General features: G+C 32.8%; 4 protein-coding genes across 5 annotated transcripts; 3 read left to right on the plus strand and 1 right to left on the minus strand.

The window, feature by feature from the left end:
• Positions 1 to 981: 981 nt before the first annotated feature.
• Positions 982 to 1,467, plus strand: LOC105173263 (RING-H2 finger protein ATL79-like). Its single transcript, XM_011094952.1, has one exon. The coding sequence runs from the start codon at positions 982 to 984 to the stop codon at positions 1,465 to 1,467; it is 486 nt and encodes a 161-aa protein (XP_011093254.1).
• Positions 1,468 to 4,431: 2,964 nt separating this feature from the next.
• LOC105173183 (elicitor-responsive protein 3) lies at positions 4,432 to 6,545 on the minus strand. The gene is made up of 5 exons (XM_011094858.3): positions 6,356 to 6,545; positions 5,462 to 5,527; positions 5,233 to 5,359; positions 4,826 to 4,940; positions 4,432 to 4,704 (listed from the first exon to the last, which is right to left on the minus strand). The coding sequence occupies exons 1-5, from the start codon at positions 6,420 to 6,422 to the stop codon at positions 4,639 to 4,641; spliced, it is 441 nt and encodes a 146-aa protein (XP_011093160.1). The 5' UTR covers positions 6,423 to 6,545; the 3' UTR covers positions 4,432 to 4,638.
• Positions 6,546 to 7,035: 490 nt separating this feature from the next.
• Positions 7,036 to 10,326, plus strand: LOC105173184 (uncharacterized). Its single transcript, XM_088875644.1, has 6 exons — positions 7,036 to 7,066; positions 7,290 to 7,425; positions 8,934 to 9,080; positions 9,151 to 9,271; positions 9,363 to 9,632; positions 9,723 to 10,326. Exons 1-5 carry the CDS (start codon positions 7,036 to 7,038, stop codon positions 9,447 to 9,449), a joined length of 522 nt encoding a protein of 173 aa, XP_088731770.1. The 3' UTR covers positions 9,450 to 9,632; positions 9,723 to 10,326.
• Positions 10,327 to 21,698: 11,372 nt separating this feature from the next.
• Positions 21,699 to 24,052, plus strand: LOC105173185 (Thioesterase superfamily protein). Of its 2 annotated transcripts, XR_848703.3 has the most exons (4): positions 21,699 to 22,120; positions 22,528 to 22,674; positions 23,322 to 23,523; positions 23,723 to 24,052. XR_848703.3 is itself a non-coding variant. In XM_011094859.3 (3 exons), exons 1-3 carry the CDS (start codon positions 21,884 to 21,886, stop codon positions 23,463 to 23,465), a joined length of 528 nt encoding a protein of 175 aa, XP_011093161.1. In that variant the 5' UTR covers positions 21,703 to 21,883; the 3' UTR covers positions 23,466 to 23,688. The 2 variants fall into 2 exon arrangements, 1 of the variants encoding a protein (XP_011093161.1); XM_011094859.3 differs by lacking the exon at positions 23,723 to 24,052 and having other exon boundaries at positions 21,703 to 22,120; positions 23,322 to 23,688.

The following is a 24,052-nucleotide window of genomic DNA, read 5'->3' on the forward strand; positions in this document are numbered from 1 at the left end:
ATACATATACATAAATATATATAAAAAAGACATGATTTGACTATGAATTGACAATGAACAGTAATTTTTGTCTCCCAAAACACAACATTAAACATACAATACTTATTTTAAATCATCTTAAAAAATAAATCCAAACATACATACTTCTCTAACACACACTCATTTATCTTTGTTTTTCTCTCTCTATCTCCACAAAACACAACAAAACACTCAAAAAATAAATCCAAACATTAAAATGTCCCTCAAAAGCAAGAAAATGCGCAGAGGGCTCACATCTTTTTTAGTGAGTCGGGTCACAGCGGGCCCGCTTTGTCGGCCTTTAATGCAGATCCAATTCAATGATGCCTTAATGATACATGATCTGTATAGATTCTAACACATACATCTCGATAAATACATGAATGACCCATTTCACATGTATGCATTTATTACTATCACATCGAAATCTTATTGTGCGAACTGTATTACATCGAGCCCACAACTGATTTAAGTTTCGAAGAATTTTAGCTGCAGTGGCCTACATTTTGCGTGTGCAGTCCAATATTTCTAATCCAGCTCGAAATACTGGTCGAAACCTTTAACTCCAAGTTATGGCCAGATCACCACCAAATGTCAATGCGAATTGATATTTCTCTTATATCTAAAAGCAATAACTATTGAATTACTTTGAATGAAAAACAACTTTAGATTGCACAAATTCATTTGCCCATGTTTAAAAGAAGCAAAAAGCACCAAAAGAGATTTGCACTGAACTTAATGCTGCAAGTCTCGAACAATACATTGGATTATTACATTTAAAGCCAAAATCCTTTGTTCCCGTTTTACATGTGGAACGCACACTTCTTGTCTTAACAACAAAGTAACTGAGATTATAACCAAAACCCCAACACCTCCTGGTGCGTGTTTCTACACACAATACTCACTTCTGCCAAAATCTCCCGGACAAGATCTAATTAAGGTGCGCAGACGGCTGTCGTCGATATGGACGCTGATACTATAGACTCAACATCGGTATCGAGCTGGTCGACGCTGCAAGAACCGCCGGACCTGGAGCAAATTATGTGCATTTCTGTCGGGTTTCTACTAGTACTGGCAATCATATGCTTGTTCCTTAGATATGTATCGTCGTACCCGTTGTCTCCACCAATGCAATCTAACGATGATCGTGATTGGCATACGTCAGCAGGCACGACACGACCGGTTAAGGCCCGAAAATTTGATCGGGATTTAGAGGCTGCTGCTCATATTCCAGTGAGCATATTAGGATTGTCTGATTTTGGTGGAGAAATTTGTGCGATATGTTTGGGTGAGTTTGTGTGTGGAGAGGCTGTCAAGATTCTTCCGAGGTGTAAGCATATGTTTCACGACGATTGCATCGATGCGTGGTTGCCGATTCGCTCGTTGAACTGTCCGGTGTGTCGAGATCGGATAATTGATGACGAGCAGGATGTAGAAATTAAGAGGTAATTGTGTTTAACATAGTACATAGACACCATATTGTATAGTTGCGATTATTGCAAATTTGATATAATTATGAATATTTTCTTATTGTTTGTAAAATTATAAGTAGCTATCAAGTGAAAAATAATTATGTAGCCCCAAAACGGTCCGATGAAAATCATGATTTTATGCTTGTTGATTTTTTTTTTCTTTCTAAAAATACACATTTGAAAAGTTACAAAGAGAAAAATTGAGGGTAGATAGAGTAAATAATCCATATGATATATTAGTTGATAGAAATATTTTTAAAAAATTTTAAAGAATATATAAGATTATAATTCATAATCCAAAAACGATTTTGGTTAGTTCAGCACAAAAATTGGATGAAAATCTAACGGAATGGGCTCGTCGGTAGATGGACGATTATGTTTGGTTGGGGTGAAAAATGGGAGTATAAGAGAAATAGAAGTAAAAATGAATGTATAAGATATAGTTTGGTGTTTGGTTAGGGCGAAGAGATGGAGGGGATATAAAACTCAATATATATATATATATATATATATATATAAAACCCCTTCGAGGTCCAATTTTGTTTGGAAAAGTAAAACTATAAGATCAGGAAGACAAAAAAGTATATAATTTATTTTTATTTACTCTATCGCCCCATATATATATAAAGTTTTCCTCAAATTCTATTTTCCTTCCCGTCGATAATATTGTACATAATCGCCAGAGGAAAGATAACAAAATCACTGAAAACTACTACATCGAAGCCAACGATGAATATTTTTGTTAATAAAAAAATTATTATTCTTGTTTGATAAATACTTTTATTAATAAGATTTTTAAATTTTTGATATATTAAAATTATATTAGTATAATATTAATTTATTTATTTATGATATAATAAAATTATATTTATTTTTTTTTTGTTTAATCAAATTTTGTATAATTTCGTTATATAATTAATATATTAAAGTTCAAAAAATTATAATATTAAAATTGTATTAATTTTAAAAATTACAATTAAGTATATAAATGTAAAAGCGTATATTTTTTTGTACAATTGTAAAAAATACAATAAAGTATACAAATTATTCTTGACAATCCGATATCGACACATCTGACTGTGTAGAAGAATTTCTTTATTGGGATTGTTGTCTTGCACGCGTTTGCGCCCAATTCATCTCGTTGTGGATACGTGATGTTTGATTTCGAACAGGGCGCAAAGATATACGAATAGTACCGTCGTGGACCAACTCAAATCCACTACACATTTGAGTGTACAAAAGAATTACAATTAAGTGTACAAAAAAATCCACTATACATTTGAGTGTACAAAAAAAATTACAATTAAGTGTACAAATGTAATTTGGGTGTACAAAAAAATCCACTATACATTTGTACACTTAATTATAATTTTTTTGTACACTCAAATGTATAGTGGATTTGAGTTGGTACACAACGCTACTATTCGCATCTCTTCGTGCCCTAGTCGAAATCAAACATCACGTATCCAAAACGAGATGGATTGGGCGCAAACACGTGCAAGACAACAATCCCAACAAAGAAATTTTTCTTGTGTCGATATCGAGTTGTCAAGAATAATCGTATACTTTATTGTATTTTTTATAATTGTACAAAAAAATATACACTATTACATTTGTACACTTAATTATAATTTTTTAAATTAATACAATTTTAATATTATGATTTTTTGAACTTTAATATGTTAATTATATATAATTAAACAAAATTATATAATTAATTATATAAAATTTAATTAAACAAACAAAAATGAAAAATTGCCCAAGTCGCAATTAGAAATTGACTTGAGCTTTTCATTTAAAAAAAATAATTTTTTAATCTAAAATCACGACTGGTTATATTATTATTAATAAAAAAATTAATAACCTCAGGGGTGTCCTGGATGCGTATGTAAAATTATTTAAAAACTATAAATAATTATTATGTTTTGATGACTTGGGTATCAATCATGATATATTGATCTCAAAAGATAAATGTAGGAAAAATTGAGGTGTGTGCAAGTTGGAAGAGTATTTTAATAAATTCATTAAAAAGCGATAAAATTATTATTATGATCAAATTTTATTAAAAGAATGAAATAAATTAAAAAATATATGTTATATAAAAAAATTATAATATATTCATCTGTAATATGAGATATGAACAAAAAAATTTTTGTAAAAAATAAAATAGCAAATTACCTCCTGTATTTTCACATGAGTTTATTTGATCATTTCACATATCATAGGGTAAAATGCATTTAACCCAAATGTTATATATTCAAAAATTAGTATAATAATATGGTTCTATTTTATAATAGTATATATACATATATCTAAAATCTACATTTTCTGTATATTTGAATAAATTTTTTATACGTAATGGGTGCGTATAGGTCTGCGATTAATATTGTTTTGTATTCATCAAAATATATATATATATATATATATATATATATAAATCAATACTGTTTTGTAATAGAAGATTTGAACATGAAAATATTCGCTATGTTTGGATTCATATTTTCGTATTTTCTAAAACAAGATAAAACGTACCTTATATTTATTTTTGTATTTTTACACCTTATCTCTGTATTTTTTTATTTTTCAATTTTTTATATAATAATATATATAGATATACATTTATATATATAATATAAAACATACATAATTTGACAATAAACAGTATATTTTGTCTCTCAAAAATACAACATTAAACATATAATATATTATACATATATACATATTAATATAAAAATATATATAAAAAAAATATGATTTGATAATGAATAATGATTTTTATCTCCCTAAATCCAACATCAAACCTACACCACTTATTTTAAAATATTTAAAATTACCTCAAAGTACAAATTCAAACATATCATCTATTTTAAATACACACTTATTTATCTTTATTTTTCTCTCTCTACATCTCAAAAATACAAAACAAAACGCTCAAAACACAAACTCAAACACCATGATTAATCTTGATGTAGATCTTTGAAATGTGTCAGAAATCAGACATGTAGTACTCAACTGCATGTCCTTTCCAAACATGATGGTGTCCAAATCTAAAGTTTGAGAAACGATTAAAAGAAAAAGAAAAAGGGAGTAGTAGCAACAACATGAGTGCTTAAACACAACACATCTCCGAATGGCACAACATTATTATTTATTCCAAAGATGATTCTTTCCATCCTCCAAACTCCTCCACGAAAAATTCCCTGTCTCTGCTTTCCTGCAATGAGCAAAAATCCATAGTCTGAGGAACCAGTGTTCAACCAGACACGCATGAAGTACAAGCATGGTGTCTCAGTTTAGGAAGACGAAAGTTAATACAAGGTCTAGGATGTAATAACCTGATGAGTGAACTTGAGGCCGACTCTAATCTCCCCGCGGTATTCTTGATCCTTGACGACACTGTACGACGTTGGTGGCACGCTTTCTGCAGCAAACACCGCCTCTAGCGGAATCCTATGGTTCCAAGGTATTTGATATAACATGTTACATTGTTTATCATATACTTAAAAACTGAGAGAAAATTACACAGACACTCCCTGAAGTTTGGATCTATTGCAAAAAAAGCACGACTCTGAAAAATTGAAATTTATATGATTTTTCAAATAAGCCCGATTTAGGAAAGAATTTCAAATGAGAAATGAGTGAATTTGAAATCACTCGTAATAAGAGTAAACTTCAGGGTGCATCAGTGAAATATCTGATTATCATTTGCGAAAGCAAAATACGAACGAGCTAGGATACTCACGTTGCTTCACCAAGAAAGTCATCGTCCGTGAAAGTATCTTTATCCAAGATTTTGATTTTCAGCTCAGTAACGCCACCGGAGACGGTGAACAAGAATGTCTCGTTCCACTCGGGGGAAGATCCCGCACCTAGATATTAACATAAGAAGCAACACCGACGTGCATAAAGCATTGGTAATAATAAAATTCAAAAACATACGCATAAAGTACAAAATCGAGCCAAAAATGCACCTGATGCAACACTGCTTTTTTTCTCCTGAGTTCGGCAAGTGAGAATGGCATAAGGATCCGTGCTGGCTGCCCAAAAAAATTTTAAAATCCGCATGTGAAATTTATGTTATGTATATAGGCAGTTCAAAATAAACAAACACGAGTATCTTCAAAAGGACAGATCAAAGATTCGTGTATTTTTTAATTGGGTCGATGCGGGCCTGACATCCAACTCGAACCCGAATATCTTGACCATAGATCACGTCACCATTCAATGGCCCAAATTCAGCCACGTGGATCTGAACATATAATGTGGACTTGGTCGAGCCTGCGACATTGACCAAGGTCCCACTGCCTTGGCTTATAATTAAGCTACAACACTTCATTTTGAGTTTTGCATTTTGGAGCAGAATCCTAGTACGGGCAAAGCTTCTTCCTCATCTTTGTCTTCTCTACCCTAAGACTGATTAATGATTTCTTTTGATTCTGGTACCTACGCGGTCGGAATGAGAAACAAATGCTAATGTGTATTTTCCATTTTTAGAGTCTTTTCACCATTTCGATTCTAAGTCAACTAAAAGTCATAAATCCGAATAATAGGAAACATCGAAGTCTATTCATCCCCAAAATTCAGACAGACAAAGAGGAAAGAAAAGGAATCGGTTAATGTCAGTGTAAGAACAGCCAGATTCGATTCACTGAAACCTACAAAATCACGAACCCAAACAAACAGGAATCATCAAGACGATTATCAATCACCATACGCGGGATTTTCAGCCCATAAACTTGGACGAAATCTTATGTCAAAAGGAAAAATCAACGTTAATTCCATCAACTCACACACACACACACAGAGAGACACACACAAAACAAAAAACAGAAAAATGACCAGAGAGTTTCGATCGAAAATCATACATAAGAAATCGGTGTCATCGAGGCCTTTGGCGCTGACAAGAAGGACTTCGAGGGTTCCCTGAGACATCCTCGGATCGAAAACGAAACTGCTGAGAAGTTTGAGAAAGAGACAGGAAAATTGACAAGAGTTCTAACACCACCCCGCTCTCTCTCTCAGTTGTTATCGACTGATCTGTTGTGTCTGATGGAATGAAACTTATAATGACGTTTTAAATGCGGGTTTGAGGTAGTTGGAGCCCCGCTGTCGATTTGGTGGGAATCTTTTCTTTTCTTTTTTCTTTTTTCTTTTTTTATATAATCGAATCAAAATGATTAAAAAGGTTTATATAAATTTACATGCTCACGTTATAGGCTTTAAAAAAATTAAAAATTTTAAAACATGTGTTATTTACATTAAAATGTTTATAAATTATTTATATTATTATTTTAATTTATAAATGTTAAATTTTTATGTGTTATATATAATTATAAATAAAATATACAAACTTTTTCATATATGTATAAAATATATCATATATAATTCTATATAAATATATAAAGTTATATGCAAATGAATTAAAATTACCAAGTTCGGATCCAATTCAATCCAAAATACTAAAAATCAGAACAAATCTTGAAATCCGATTAAGACTTCAAAATCGATCCCAAATGGGATGATTCTAGACCTCGATCAGGATCTAATGCGAACTCATTATTTTTCCGTTACTCCATGTCTAATATATAATACTATTAAATAATTGTTATATATCTCTTTTTTTCTTTTTTGAAAAAACAGAGTATATAGTAATAATTCATACATCTAATGCACAAAAACCGAGACCAAAGATGAACTAAAATTCAATACGTCATAAATATACTAAAATCGATCAATTTAAAAAAATGCTCGTTCCAAAACCTGATCCAAAATTTTAATATATGAACTAACACTTAGCAGATTTTTTTTTTCTTTCCTCATCTCCCTCTGTTTTCGCTCGCCGTGTCCTTTCACCTTCCTGTTTGACATCCGCTGCCGATCGCCAATCTCAGCCTCTGAAATTTCCCATCTGCCTTCCCTTCCTCCCTCTCTCAAGGTTAGTGGTCTTTTTTTCTGTAATTTTCTTGAATTTAAAATATTTCAGAAATTAAATTTAATCTTTTCTAACATTAAAATATTTTTTATAATTAAAATATATTTATTATAAAATTAAAATATTTTTAAAATTAAATAATATTTTTAGGAAATTAAAATAAGTTATGAAAATTAAACTATATGTTTTCTGAAATTAAAATATATTTCTAAAAGATTATAATTTTTTGTAATTTGTCACAATAGATAATTATGTAACTTAGGCAATTATTGTGTAATTTTGGGTAATTATTGTAATAATTGTGTAATTTAGGCAATTATTGTGTAATTCTTGTGTAATTGTGTAATTTCTGCAATTATTGGTAATAATTATGTAGTTGGGTAATTTTTGAAAATATTGTGTAATATTGGTAATTAATGTGTAATTGTGTTATTTTACCAATTATTATGTAATTTCTATAAATTATTGTGACATTTGTGTAATTAATGAATTTAGTACACATTTTAGCATCATGGAAATTAATAACATAATAATTACAATAATCATAAAAATGAGGCTATAAGAACAATAATGATATTATTTACATAATAATATCAATAATCACAAAATTAGACAAATATTATAAATAATAATAATGTTAATAATCAAAAAATGAGGCTAATAGTTCAGTATAATATTATTCACATAACAATATCAATGATCAGAACCTTAGACTAATTAAAATTTCAATAATAATATTATTTAAATAACAATATCAATAATTACAATTTTAAACTAATTAAAATTTTTAATAATAATATTATTTACATAACTATATCGACAATCACAACTTAGACTAATTAATATTTTTAATAATATAATTATTTATGTAATAATGTCAATAATCACAACCGTATTCTAATATTTTCAATAATGTCAACAATAAAAATATTAGAAAAATATTTCAAATTAAAATACATTTACATAATCATTACAATGACCACAAAATGAGGATAATATTCCCAATAATTATTAATTATTTAAAAATATATAGTTCTTTTTGCCCACATACAAACGGATCACGGATTGCTTTAAGCTCATTTAGCAAGTGAATTTTTGCGAGTAGAACTAGTCAGATTTATTCATTTTCATCTGTCAATAAAAGACAATTTTGATAGAAATAAATGGATAAACTTGACTAACATTATAACAAAAAGTTCAGGTGATAGGCTAAAAAAGTTTAAAGCAATGATTGATCCATTTGTATATGTGCATAAAGGAACTATACATTTTTAAATAATTAATGAGTGAAATAATCATAACTTCATGATAATATTTTCAATGCGTAAGAATTAGTATATTTTTTTTAATAATTATTGAATTAGGGTAATTTTCAACAATTACAAAAACCAATATTTCTTAATAATTTTATAGATTATGTCTAGTGGTATGCCTCCTGTACCACGTGGTCATGGTCCACTATTTCCATCCGTGCCGTCTGATGCCAAATGATGCTAGACCATCTTGTGCAGACTAGGAGATGAGGAGGCCAGACCGTCGTCTACCACACCAGCAGCTGATTCTGCCCGTCCGTGGTCTGCTCCACTACCACCACCACCAGCTACACTAGAAATCGCCCCACCATCAGCGCGCCAGTATATTAGCCTCGATGATGCGAGGTAAATTTGTCTATGAATATTTTTTAGTATTATTTTATTTGAAAAATCACTAATTAACATGTCCTTTTAGGTCTGACCGCTGTTTCCACGAGCGCATCAATGTTGTGGTGCTAGGACATTATCCCCATTTGTGGGCATGTTTGAGGCAGGTGCCAGCAGAGTACCAACATTTCTGGTTCGAGTCTATTAAGGTAATGTACCTTCATCTCAATTTGGTATTATATGTTAATCTAAATTGTTTAATTAACTTTACTAATGTTTTCTTTAATTTTCTTACTATAGATGATCTACTGGTGGAATTGTAACGATGAGTCCATGTTTTGGGTCTTCTACATGTGGGCCGACAAATATATCCGGAACATCGCCTGAGCAAGCCTGGCCAAGCTACTTTGGTTGGCCAATGAGGTGCTCCAACTCCAAGCGTACTAGGCCAGCGCTGACTTCCAAGAGGAGTCCATGAAAAATAAGGCGAACTGGGCAGCGAATCCCATGGCGTCCTCTAGTGTGTACCGCGGGGGATCCTCCCCTGTCGGTATGCACAAGAGGAAGATGGTGAGTACATTATATATATATATATATTTAAAGTTTTATCATAATTTTATAAATACTATGCTAACTGTTTAATTTTTCTAATTGAGGCAGAGCTTGTTCGGCCACCCAAGCAGATGAACTTTTTGTTAGATGCTACAAGAAGAAGGCAGATGGCGGTTGGAGCGGGCATAAAGCGGGTGAGGCGAGTCATTTTTTTTTTAAATTAAGTTTTAATAATTCTGTTTGTTTTGCAGAAGACGTTTGAAAAACTGATGGAGGATCATCAGACTTAGACCACGACCGAGGACCAGGATACTCGACCGGCCGAATTGAAGACTTCGATGGCGATGACCGAGCATCAGATGTGGCTGGCTGCAGTCGAGGGCAAGAACAAGGGTCGAGCATTCGGCCTTAATTCTGAGGCTCACGTCTCCAGCAGGACATTCACATCACCATCGCCATCCTCACTGATACCGCTAGGGGTGGGCGTAGGGTCGGGTTCATCGGGTTTGGGTTCAGGTTCATCGGGTCGGGTACCCGAGTCGTCGGTAGTGTATAACACTATCCGATCCCGAACCCGAGTAGGGCAGGTACCCAACAGTCGGTTCGGGTAATTTTATGCAAATTTAATTTTTTTTATTATTTTTATTATGAAGCAATAAAATTTTATTCATAAAATAAATTACAATGGCAAAGAATCACAAGAGACATTCAATTTTTGCAAACATCATTTTTGCAATCACGACCCCAAACCCCTACCAGGACTGAAAGTAGACTTGAGTGTAGTGTGTAGAGCATCCGGGTAAAAGGATATGTTCGACAATAGACGCCCCACAATATAAAATCCTTGAGTAGTTGGTTCTGCATGCCAAAGCCACGTGGGGAACACCAGCCCAAATTCTTCCTCTTCTGTGAGGGATAGTACTGAACCTAGCCGTTCCAAATCAGAAGCCATAGCCAACGAGAGGACACCAAAATCATGGGGCTAATGCTAGGAAGGCGGATAACCGGAGAGCAAAACCCAACAGAAGACAAAAGAGACACCAGGAAAAGGGGTGTGAGAGGTAAAGGGAGGAAACGAAAGAAAGCAGAGAAAGAAAAAGCACAAATGAAACCAGACCATGGAGAACAATGCTAGACGACGTTCCAGCAATGGAGCACAACGATTGATAAAGTCGGTCGCACCTGGAACAGATCCAAGACAGAAAAAAGAAAGAATGGGAAAGGGGATAAAACAGACCCTAAGTCCCCGTTTAGTTTGATGTATATGCTTATATAAGAAAATTAGAGTAGGTTAAATACAGTGCTTACTTTATTGTATGGGAGCCCGGTATAAAACCAAAATCTTGTACTAAATACTCTTACACCTGATAACTAAAATCAAAGTCCTGTACTAATTATTGTTACACCTGATAACTAATACCACCTTGGAAGGTGGTATAAATTAGTTCCAAGGTTGCACGAAATGTGAATGACCATTGTACCATTGAAATTTGACTTAATAATAATAATAATAATAAAATATAATAATAATGATAATAAAATAATATTAAATAATAGCAATAATAATAATTATGATAATAAAAATAAATAATAATAATAATTACTATTTATTGTCAGTATCATCATTATTATTATTATTTGTTGTTATTATCATTATTATTATTATTATTTTGTTGTCTACTAAATTTTGTAAATAAGGGCTCCAAACAATTTTTCTACAAAAAGTATGTGCATATACTAAAGTCAACACTTGATAGAATTTATCTTATTTCGATAATACATATAAGTAAACACCTAATAATTATACAGAGCTTTTTTATCATTTGTTTAGTGAATGATAATCCTATCATTCATTTAACACGATTCTCAAAGTAAACGGGACCTACGAATTAGGGAAGAAAACCTCTCAGCAGAGGGAGGGCTCTCATTGCGAGAGAAAAAGTAGAGTATTTTGTACGATTTAGTATAGGGGGAAACGCAATTTACCCCATGTGTTAAGAGAAATCTGCAAAATCCTCCTTATGGAAAAAAAAAGTAGTAATTTATCTCTTGTATTTTTATAAATAGAGCAAAATATCCCCTACATCTAGTAATGTACTACATGAGTCCTTTTTGCATTTGAGTATGATTTTTAATCAATAAAATATTATTATGTATATATTTAATGAATTAAAAAATATATATAAAGATGTTATTTATAAAAATAATATTTAAATGTATATACCTCTCTTCTTCATTGCTGATTGCCGTTGTCGTCGCCGCTAACCCCATCTCCCTCCCCTCATGCTTCCGCCCCCCCTCCCCTCCTCCTCCCCCTCGCCTCCATTCCTTTCAGTGCCCACGTTGTTGCCTCTTCCCCCGCTTCCCCCTAGATTCGCCCCCCTCCCTAGCCTTGTCGCTCCTTCTCCTTCCTCGTACCAATGTCACTGTCAGCTCCACTCCTCCCCATTGGCACCCACCTCTTTCTCTCTCTCTCTGTATATATATATATTTATATAAATATATCTATACATTTAAATTTAATTATATATTATATATAATTTTAATTATTATTTAGTTAAATTTAAATCGATGATTTGAATTATATAAAATATACACTATTGATCTATTCATTAAAATTGAACTTTAGATTGAAATTAAGATTCAACAATTCTAAATAAAGGCATCAATGTTTTTAAAGTTTAAATAAAAAGATAAAAAAAAGGGTGTGCGTCATTCACGAAACACATTAGGGGTTTTTTGCTCCATTTCTTAAAACACAGAAGAAATTTAATGCTTTATTTTTCACAAGGGATTTTTTTGCTCATTTCCCTTGTCATTTGAGAGTAAACTGCATTTAACCCATTTAGTATAAGTTGAATTAAAAAAACAAAATTGAATCGGATACTAAGAATGCATTAGTTTTTATTTTCAAAAGCTCACTTTAATTTTTATATTTTTTTTGGGTAAATGTAAGTTTCATTATTAAAACAAGATCGTACTGTACAATAGTGCTCAACTGGTGGTTTCTCCCTCGATAGGCCAAGTAATATACCATAATTTATATAACGCACATGAACTAACAGAACGAGATAAATTAACATTGATAATCCTCTGTCTAATATCTTCTACAATGATGGTGACTATGATGCTTGGTGGTCGCTCTGTATGCTCAAAGCGTCTCAAATTTCGTTTCCTTCAAATGTGGTAGATGCAAGCAGCAAGGAGTGCATAATAAGCCAAGTTAATGATATGTTTTCCTCTCCATTTCTTTGTAGCCCACTCAACGTCTTGTGACCACTCTCTATTGGGCTATTCAAACCGAACAATTTGTCGAATCGCTGTCAGACATCTTCTGGCATAACGACATCGAAAGAATAGTTGAGTATATGTCTCCATTGCGCCCTTATCACATAATATACAGGCGCCTAGATATGATAGTCATGGTTTATATTATTTTAGTATTTTAAAGCTTGTTTGTTTAATCTAAGCCCTTTTATAAAAAAAAAAAAAAAGCCTAATTTCAATAAAAAATTACAGTGTAGTTCTACTTTTTATTTTAATTCAGTTCAATTCGATCGATTTATGATGTGAACACCCCTAACTAACAATTCCAATCCTTGCAATATAAATTTTATTATTAGCATGGAAAACGTGAAGGATTTTAGGTTTTAGAGTTGTTAGAAAAGTTTGACACTTTTGCGTGAACTTAGTGGGAAACTATACTACTGCACATGAAAAGCGTGTTTTGCTGTACATTTTCGTCGTTTGTGAAAAGCAATTTGTGTCTTGTGAGTTTGTCCCGACGTGAAACTCAGTATGGTTCGTACCTTACCACTAAACCCACCATCTTCTTTAATTGTACGAAATACGAAATTTGTTATAAACTTAGAGAAATTCTAAGTTTATTAGCCTATCACTCTTAATAGAATATAAAGTAAAATATATGTATTTCTCCAACAAACTTTCTTTGTTCACTCCAAAACCACCTTACAAATGAAATACATGGTGGTATTTATAGACCACCAAAATTGTGGTTACAAAATACATCATAACTATTTTAATTACAAATTATAATGGGGGATACAAAAGGGTGTATAACATAATGGGTATTAAAAAAGAATATGAAGAGGTGTATGCATTCATATATACATATTATATATAATACTCCCCCTTGAATGCATACCTCTTTATCATATACATCCTGCCTCGTTAAAAACCTTGCCTGGAAAAACCCAATGGGATAAAAACCAAGGCTAAGGAAAAGAGTACAGTTGTATAATCTCCCCCTCAATTGAGGCAGATATCTTTCAGGTGTCGCATGCCAATATTACGTATGAGTTGTTTGAACACCTTTGTTGGTAATGCCTTCGTAAACAAATCTGCTAAGTTCTGACTTGATGAAATTTGTTGAACATCAACTTTGCCTTCCACTTGAAGCTCGTGAGTGGAGAAAAATTTTGGTAATATGTGCTTGGTTCTGTCGCCTTTAATATAACCATCCTTGATTTGGGCGATGCACGCCGCATTGTCTTCATATATTACTGTGGGACTTTTCTCGATTGATTGTAGTCCACATGATTCATGCACATAATGTATTAGTGATCTAAGCCATACACATTCACGCCCAGCCTCGTATAATGCAATTAATTCTGCATGATTTGATGAGGTGGCTACCAAAGTCTGTTTGGTTGAACGCCATGAAATAGCAGTTCCACCATACATGAATACATATCCAGATTGAGATATAGCTTTATGTGGATCAGATAAATACCCCGCATCTGAATAACCAACTAATTTGGTTGTTTTGGCATCATCATGCCTTTCAAAATATAGTCCCATGTCACTTGTTCCACGTAAATAACGTAGCACGTGTTTAACACCATTCCAGTGTCTCTTTGTTGGTGTTGAATTATATCTTGCTAGTAGATTAACAGAAAATGCTATATCTGGTCGGGTATTATTAGCAAGATACATCAATGCACCAATTGCACTGAGATATGGTACTTCTGGACCTAAAATCTCATCATTATGTGCTGGAGGACGAAACGGATCTTTATTAACATCAAGCGATCGAACTACCATAGGTGTACTCAATGGATGAGCTTTGTCCATATGAAAACGCTTAAGGACTTTTTCTATATAGTTCGATTGATGAATGAAAATTCCACCCTTAGTATGTTTGAACTGCAGGCCGAGACAATACTTTGTAGTGCCTAAATCTTTCATCTCAAACTCACTTTTTAAGTAATTAGCTGCTTGTCGAATCTCTTCAGGAGATCCAATAATATTCAAATCATCAACATACACGGCTATGATTACAAATCCCGACTCTGTCCTCTTTATGAATAAACATGGACTTATTTGATTATGGCAAAATCCTTTCTTTATTAAGTACTCACTAAGACGATTGTACCACATACGTCCTGATTGTTTAAGTCCGTACAAGGACCTTTTCAATTTGATGGAGTACATATGATGAGACTTTGACTGTAATGCTTCAGGCAATTTTAATCCTTCAGGGATTCTCATATAGATATCTGTATCCAATGACCCATACAGATATGCAGTTACCACATCCATGAGCTGCATTTGTAGTTGTTCAATTACTGATAAACTGATTAAAAATCTAAGTGTGGTAGCATCCACTACAGGTGAATATGTTTCAGTAAAATCAATTCCGGGCTTTTGAGTAAAGCCTTGGGCCACAAGTCTAGCTTTGTACCTTACAACTTCATTTCGTTCATTTCTCTTGCGTATGAACACCCACTTATAGCCAACAGGTTTGACACCTTTTGGTGTTGGAGTTATAGGTCCAAATACTTCTCGTTTATTTAGTGAGTCTAGCTCATCTTGTATGGCCTTTTTCCAACTTTTCCAATCATTTCGATGTCTACATTCCTCCATAGTTTGAGGATCATTTTCATCTTCATCCATGATTTGGACGGCTACAGAATAGGCAAAAATATCATTCATTTCAATTTCTTTACGATACCAACCTAAACTGTTATGAGCATAATTAATAGACATCTCATAATTGTCCTCGAGATATTGCTCATTACTTTTAGAGTCTTCAGATAAAATCGCTTCAGGGATTTTATCCTTAGAGACACTAGTGGTCACATTCATATCGTGATTAACTGAGACGATATGTTCCTTTCTCTTTCGAGGATTTGCATCTTTAGAGCCAAGTGGTCTACCACGCTTCCGGCGTATTTGTGACTCAGATGCATTTGATTTATTAAGAATCGCTTCAGGGACTTCTAAACGAGCTGGAACATTTTCAGCCGGAATATGTGATTTTGTGACCTTTTTGGTATCTATCAACGCTTCTGGTAGCCTATTTGCAACACTTTGCAAATATATGATCCGTTGAACTTCAAGTTCACTATCATTTGTCCGTGGATCCATAAAAGACATAGATGTTGCATTCCATGCAATATCTTTCCTTTTAATCTCCTTATCTACTCCCCCTAATGCCGGGAATACTGTCTCATTAAATTGACAATCCAAGTACCTAGCAGTGAATTGATCACCGGTCATTGGTTCAAGGTACTTAATAATTGAGGGAGACTCAAAACCAACATAAATTCCCAGTCTCCGTTGTGGCCCCATTTTAGTTCGTTGAGGAGGGGGTATCGGGACGTACACCGCACAACCAAACACCTTTAAATGAGATATATTTGGTTCTCTTCCGGAGACCAATTGTAATGGAGAAAATTTATGGTAAGCGGTAGGTCTAAGACGAATTAGAGTCGCTGCATGCAATATTGCATGTCCCCATGCCGATGAAGGCAATTTTGACCTCATCAATAAGGGTCTAGCTATTAATTGTAACCGCTTAATTAACGACTCTGCCAGGCCATTTTGAGTATGTACATGAGCAACTGGATGCTCTACAACTATCCCAATTGATTGACAATAATCATTGAAGGATTTAGAAGTAAATTCTCCCGCATTATCTAGCCGTATCCTTTTAATAGGATAATCAGGAAAATGAGCCCTCAATTTAATAATTTGCGCTAACAGTCTTGCAAAAACAACATTTCGTGTTGACAACAAGCTTATATGTGACCAACGTGTTGATGCGTCAATCAACACCATAAAGTATTTAAATGGCCCACATGACGGTGTTATTGGCCCGCATATGTCTCCTTGAATTCGTTCAAGAAACATAGGAGATTCTACATTCACTTTTGTCATAGATGGCTTTGTAATTAGTTTTCCAAGAGAACAAGCCGAACATATGAAATCGCTTTTAACAAGGAACTTCAGGTCCTTTAGTGGGTGTCCATGTGAATTTTCAATGATCCTATACATCATTGTTTTACCTGGGTGACCAAGTCTATCATGCCACAAAGTAAAAATACTTTGATCAACTAACTTCGGGTTAGTGATACTATGTGTTTCAACGGAGCTTATCAATGTGCCATATAAACCAGAACTATATGTTCTCATTCTTTCTAAAACTTGCTTCTGGCCAGTTTTACATGTTGTAAGGTACAGATATTCGATACCATTTTCATTCATGGTTTCAATATGAAAACCATTTTGTCGAATATCCTTGAAACTCAATAAGTTCCTTTGTGATTTACTCGAATATAAGGCATCATTGATATATAATCTTGTTCCTTCAGGTAACAAGATTGTAGCTCTTCCGGAGCCTTCAATAAGATTACTAACTCCTGAAATAGTACTCACATTTGTTCTTGTCATTAACAAACTTGAGAAAAATTTCTTGTTTCTCAAAATTGTATGCGTAGTGGCACTATCAACAAGACAATGTTCCTTGTCATTGAGATTTGTAATGGCTTGATCCATTCTATATACATGAGATAGATATATAATAAGTAAAAGAAACACTTCATTCATAAAATATAAAAACATTACTCGATAAAAGAAATACCCTACAAATGAAAGTAAACATAACTAAATACTGGAAACATACTAATAACATTTGGGATAAATCTAATCAACAAGCATGTCGAAATCCTCAGTAATGTCGAAACCCACGTTCCCTGTACTACTGCAGGAGTACAAGGTTGGATGCATGAAAAGTAGAAAATGTTTTTTCCAACATTTGTTCATCCGTCACATCTTCTCCACATAACCTCAACTTTGATACAATTCGAAACATTTCAGAATTATATTCAGCAATCGTTTTGAAATCTTGCAGTCGCAATTGTATCCACTCATATCTTGCACGTGGTAAGATTACAGTCTTTTGATGGTCAAATCTATCCTTTAAACTCTTCCAGAGTTGAAAAGGACTTTTGACTGTTAAATATTGAGACTTCAGGCTCTCATGAAGATGATGACGAAACAAAATCATTGCTTTAGCACAGTCTTGCTCAGAAGCAACAGTATTTTCTTTTATTGTTTCTCCCAATTTGCTACTTGCCAAATGTAGTTCGGCATCAAGAACCCATGATAGGTAGTTTTTTCCAAAAACATCAAGAGCAACGAAATCCAATTTTGTGAGATTGGCCATTAAGCTACAACAAGTTAATATGCACTTTTAGCATAATATACAACATATACATAAAAGTAAAATAATATGTATTACACATGATATAAAGTAAAAATGACATGAAATATTACTAACATTAAGTTACATATAAGTTACCATGTAATTAGTATGAATTATAATGGCATGTATACATGGAATTAAATAAAAATGTTTGCCTTAAATCTTATAATGTTACAAATAGCAATTAAATGGTATTCATGCCAAATCATTTTCTTAATAAATAAATTTTGTTGCAAATACTAGCAAAACATGTAAAATACATACATGGGCATATGAAAGAAAACTATGTGGGCAAAGTTAATAAAATTAACTTCAAGTTAGTCATATAATAATAGCTATACTATGTTATCGAAAAATTATCAGAAATCAAATAAATAAACGAAGAAGCATCGGGCTTCTTGATCAAGCCATTATCTCAAAACACTTCAGGTGGTGAGAAAATTAAACATATACTTATCATCGCTTCAGGGATGATATTGCACATAATTGGTACAAAATATTTCACCTACTACTGGAGATGATTTTAACTCATTACTTACTTTAGGAAGCAATGAAATTTTATACTACATATCCACTTCAGGGGATAAAATCAAGAATTATATGCCTACTTCTGGAGGCAATATCACATCCACTTCAGGGGATGAAATCGAGAATTTATATATAAAAATATATATATATATATGTCTACTTCAAGAGACATTGAAATATACAATATAATTACTCATATTTTATTATGAAATATTCAAGAATAAAAGTAACTATGATATTGTAAAGGTAAACAAACAAAGAATAAAATTATACTAATAAAATTAACATTTTACCTTGATCGATCGTAACGTAACGTCGTGCTGATAACGTGTTATAAACTTAGAGAAATTCTAAGTTTATTAGCCTATCACTCTTAATAGAATATAAAGTAAAATATATGTATTTCTCCAACAAACTTTCTTTGTTCACTCCAAAACCACCTTACAAATGAAATACATGGTGGTATTTATAGACCACCAAAATTGTGGTTACAAAATACATCATAACTATTTTAATTACAAATTATAATGGGGGATACAAAAGGGTGTATAACATAATGGGTATTAAAAAAGAATATGAAGAGGTGTATGCATTCATATATACATATTATATATAATAAAATTAAGTTAATTAATAAATTTATATTGTAAACACGGATTAGAATATTTAATATATATATATATATATATATATATATATATATATTGACGAGGCTGGTGATTAATGGACAGATCAACTTTTCGAGATAATACCAATTAGTATTTGTTCGGGATAATTAAATTTTGGTCCGTCGCTAATTTGTTTTTAGTTTCTAAATATATTTAAATTCTATTTTTGTCCTTCAACTTTTAAAATATTAACAATTTTGGTCCTTAGGCTTAATTATTAACCATTTTACCCTTCCAAAGAAAATATATAGTTCAACTATGTTTTTCCTATGCCATTGATCATGCCCAATTTGCTTCCAAGAATAAAATCAAACCTTCATAAATTCATACACTAAAAAAAAAAAAAACTATTGGCTATAATATTAATGGCTAGCTATGACTAAAAATCATGGTAAATGATTACTATTAACTACGATTAAATAAAACTGATGCAGAAAACTAGCCTTTTCACTATGAAAAAATTATCTGCCACGATAAAAAGGTTTAACCACCTTCGCAAAAATCACGGGCAACAATCACTGTGCAGCTATGATCAATAACTATTTGTTACAGCTATTTGTTATTAACTCTTTCAGTATGAAAATTGTGCGAGTGGATAATCTGTATGTACCCAAAATAAGTGACTTATGGTTTTTAAAATATGTTCTAACCTACGATGATGATCGGACATGAAATCATTCAAATTTTCAGTTTTCTAAAAGAAAAAGAAAATGATCAGTAGATAATCTGTATATATCCTGGCGGCTGCATGTTGATCACGTGGCTTACAACCATAATCCCTCCGAATATTCAACAATCCGATCTTTATATTATTCGAAGATTTCAATATTTTTGAATAATTTAAGATTAAAAAGTTGTTAATGATGTGTTTTTTTTAATTCATGTAAGCAAATTGTACATAATTGGATGTTAATAATTTAGTTAAACCCCAAACAACATCCACATGTGCACATGTTCCCATCTAATTCATTTTAGTCCACAATATTTTATTCTAATTTTCAAATAATTTTGATCTTCTCCATCCAATTTAAATTAATCCCTCAAATGAATAATTTTTCCCTATATTTGCTCTACAACACAAAACAAATACTCTTTTTTTTTCTAATTTACAATTTGGTAATAATTTTATTTTATTTTTCTAGGGAAAATCACATTTTTTATTCGATGTGTTATGATTTTTTTTAATTTAGTCTCATTTGTTATATTTTTTTAAATCTCATAAATTAATATTTTTTCTCAATTTTGGTTCTCAAGTGTACTTTCTGTCCCATAATTAACAGAGTTGTTAGTAATTTGACGTGCATTTTCATACATTTTTTGTTAATTATTAGACGTAAAATGCACGTAAGATCTAAAAATTGAGAAAAAATCATAACTTATAGGATGCAATATTGATAATTGTAACAAATGCAACTAAATTGAATAAAGGCCCTAACGTATAGGACAATGAATGCGATTCTCCCCTTTATTTTACTAATAACTTTAATAATTCTTTCAAAAAATAGAATAGTGTTGACATCAAAGTATTTTGAAATAAATTATCAATTAAAAATCCAAATAGATTTACAATAATTGAATTCGAAATTAAAATTCTAAACCTACATGACTTTTACACAAATTTAAGATAATAAAATCGCAATAAATCCACACTGAACTTGAACTTTATGCATTTTTCATTGGTCAATTCAAGATATATATATATATATATATATATATATACACACGCACACACAAATAATCAAGTCTGGCTCATTATGCGACGAATCCATATCAAAATTTATGATGTTCAAATCCAATAAAAATGAGTTCAAACGACTTAAATTTTATTCATCCCTGTAAAAAAGGGTATCCACCACACTTCTACATATATATATATATATATATATATACATCATATATATATACATCATATCAAAAGAACTCTAACTCCAAAACTCTGTCATAACGAAAATTTTTACCTCTTTGTTAGTGTCAGATTCACATCTTGATACTGTATTTTAAAGTGATACGTAATTTATTGTACAAAATTCGAAGAAAATTTACATATTCGATTTAAGAACAAGCATCAAATCTTGAATTAACATGTGAACAGAAGAATCAAGAGGAATGATTACTTGTAAGATTTTTAACTCCTTTTTCTATAAATTTATAAATTTCAAGAAATTATGCAGCCCAATTAACTAAAAAGATCAAATTCGATTAAGTCATAAGTAGTAGGCCGAAAGGAGATAAAGCTCAAAGAGAAAAATACCACATCAACTCAATCTGAAACTTGCTAGGGAAACTGAGCCACTCCAAGTCCAGCAGCAGCCCACCAATCACGATTGAATGAAAATCGTGGTCGGAACCAATCCAAATAATATGGAAAGAGAGATGTCGGTATGTCGCCCATCTTCCCGGGACCCGTTCAACCCAACCCACCCACCAAACAATGCCAATTATCACAGCAAATGATGTAATAAAGAGCTTAAAATAGCAAAATGGAAATAAAAGACTGAAAATTGTGAGAGAGTCTTGGCTGCTGCACAGAATCTCTACTCTGATTGCGAGGGAGCACGAACACTATGGCCACCGCCAAAGAATCTCCGATGCCCGAAGCCACCACGGTCGCCCAAGATTTCCCGCTGGAATACCACAAAACGTTGGTGCTATTTTTCAAGCGTATGGGAGTTCTTGAAACGATCAAACCACAGCACAACGTGAAGGACTCCTTCTCCAACCTTGTTGGTGGAAGTCTCAAAGTTGTCTCCGTTGAACGCGGCAAAATCTCTTGCCTTGTTAAAGTCAAAGCTCCTCTTCTGGTACTCCCCCTCCGCGCCTTGTTTTCTTTTTCAGCTGATTTCCTTATTTTTTGTGTGTTATTTTGTTGACTGACTGCTAGTGTTTGGAAGAACTCATTCAAGAAAATTGATGGGTTTGGTCCCCTTTGGCTGATCTTGGTAAAATTTGGATCTTTCTTTGGTTAAGTGGTTTTCTGGGTTTTGAAGGAAATTAGAGGAAGTGAATTGGGAATTTGGGGAGAACTGTTTGGTTCCAGCAATTGGTTTTTCTGGTTATGTTGCGCTATTGGGATTTTTCTGCAATTTACATGTCAATTTCCTTTGTTTATTTTAATTTCACAAAGAGGCATCAAATGCAGATTATGTTCAATGATCTCCATCTATCTGTATAGTGAATTTTATTGATTTGGTTGGTTTGGTTAATATAGAATGCTTATGGTGGAATGCATGGAGGGTCAGTTGCAGCTGTGGCTGAGAGGGTGGCAATTGCTTGTGCCAGAACAGTCGTCGGAGAAGACAAGAGTCTCTTCCTCGGAGAACTTGGCATCTCTTATCTCTCTTCTGCGCCGCAAAATGTGAGTGCTTCTGCTTTCCCAGTCGACCTTTGGATTTTAGTTACATGGATTAATCTATCTACTTTTTACTATGTCGAATCATTGTTGTGTAAATGCAGTGCTGCTGCTTCGTTCTTCGGTTGTAATATTAGTTTATGTACATGTGTTTATGACCTGAGAAGGTTTACCATCAAGATTCTTCTAAGAGATGCTGAGTTGTGTGGTGATTTCCTTCCCGGTGTATCTTCTTGCTACCAGTTTGAAGTCTTGTAAAGCAGCATCTGTTAGTTTCATGCTTTTCTTTATTTAGGAGAACTCAAAGATAATTATTTGAATGACTACAACTCATATCTCAGGGATAGTGAAATCTCATTCTTCCTTTACAAAAATGGATTTACATTCAGTAAATTGAGTCAATTCTTTCGACTCTGTCGAGACCCTATTGTGATATAGTAAAAAAATTATATGAATTATAACAGTGGAAGCTAGTTTATGGACCACAGGCTGTTGTATGATGGTAGAATTGTGACCTGGTTATACTACCTTTATATAGTAAAATTCTGGCTTGAAGAAAGTAAACTGTTTTTGATGTTTCAGTGTTGATCATATCTGTGTCCTTTCAGCTTAATTTTGGACATGTCTTTCTGAGTTGAGACTGTGTATCACAGGCAGAAGTAATAATTGATGGGTCTGTAGTAAGAAGCGGGAGGAACCTGACAGTAGTTGCAGTTAATTTCCGACTTAAGGAATCAGGGCGGTTGGCGTTCTTGACTCGTGCAACATTCTATAATATGCCTGTTTCAAGTTTGTGAACCAACTCCTGAGTCCAATATCATAAAACTCAAACATCTCGGTATCCATGTTTATCTGGTAAAAACGTTTCCTGCATATTATCTTTTCCTCCATAACATGCTACTTTGCTGCACGTTTTCTACTTGCTCGAAGATTGAGGGTTGGCCAATAATGACTATTTTGTGTATATTTCATGAATTTTCAACTACTATTAGTTCTATGGAATTAACTTCATTTATTACACATGTACTGTGTTTTTTTATCTATTACTGTTCAGTTCTGGGCTGGCTTAAAGCCTTTGGAGTGATTGAAGGCAATATGCATGTCTGGAGCAGAGGGTAATCTCGTTATTGGTGAACTTCTGCTATTATTGTTCTCTCTTTAACTTCACAGCGCATGAGAAAATCAAGAAGAGGATATTAGGATACAAGTCATAATGTGTCGGTCATTTTCCTGTAGCAGCACAGGATAACAAATCATAGTTTGTACTTTGAGGATGGAGGTTGGTTTGTAATCAATTCTGAAGTTACCCTTTGCTAATACTATAGTGTTTCTGTCAATAAACAGCTAATTTCTTTGGATATATAAGCTCTGGAATCTCATGCTA

The sequence above is a fragment of the Sesamum indicum genome, linkage group LG11 (genome assembly GCF_026168435.1).
Source record: "Sesamum indicum cultivar Baizhima isolate 11 linkage group LG11, ASM2616843v1, whole genome shotgun sequence".
Taxonomy (NCBI): Eukaryota; Viridiplantae; Streptophyta; class Magnoliopsida; order Lamiales; family Pedaliaceae; genus Sesamum; species Sesamum indicum.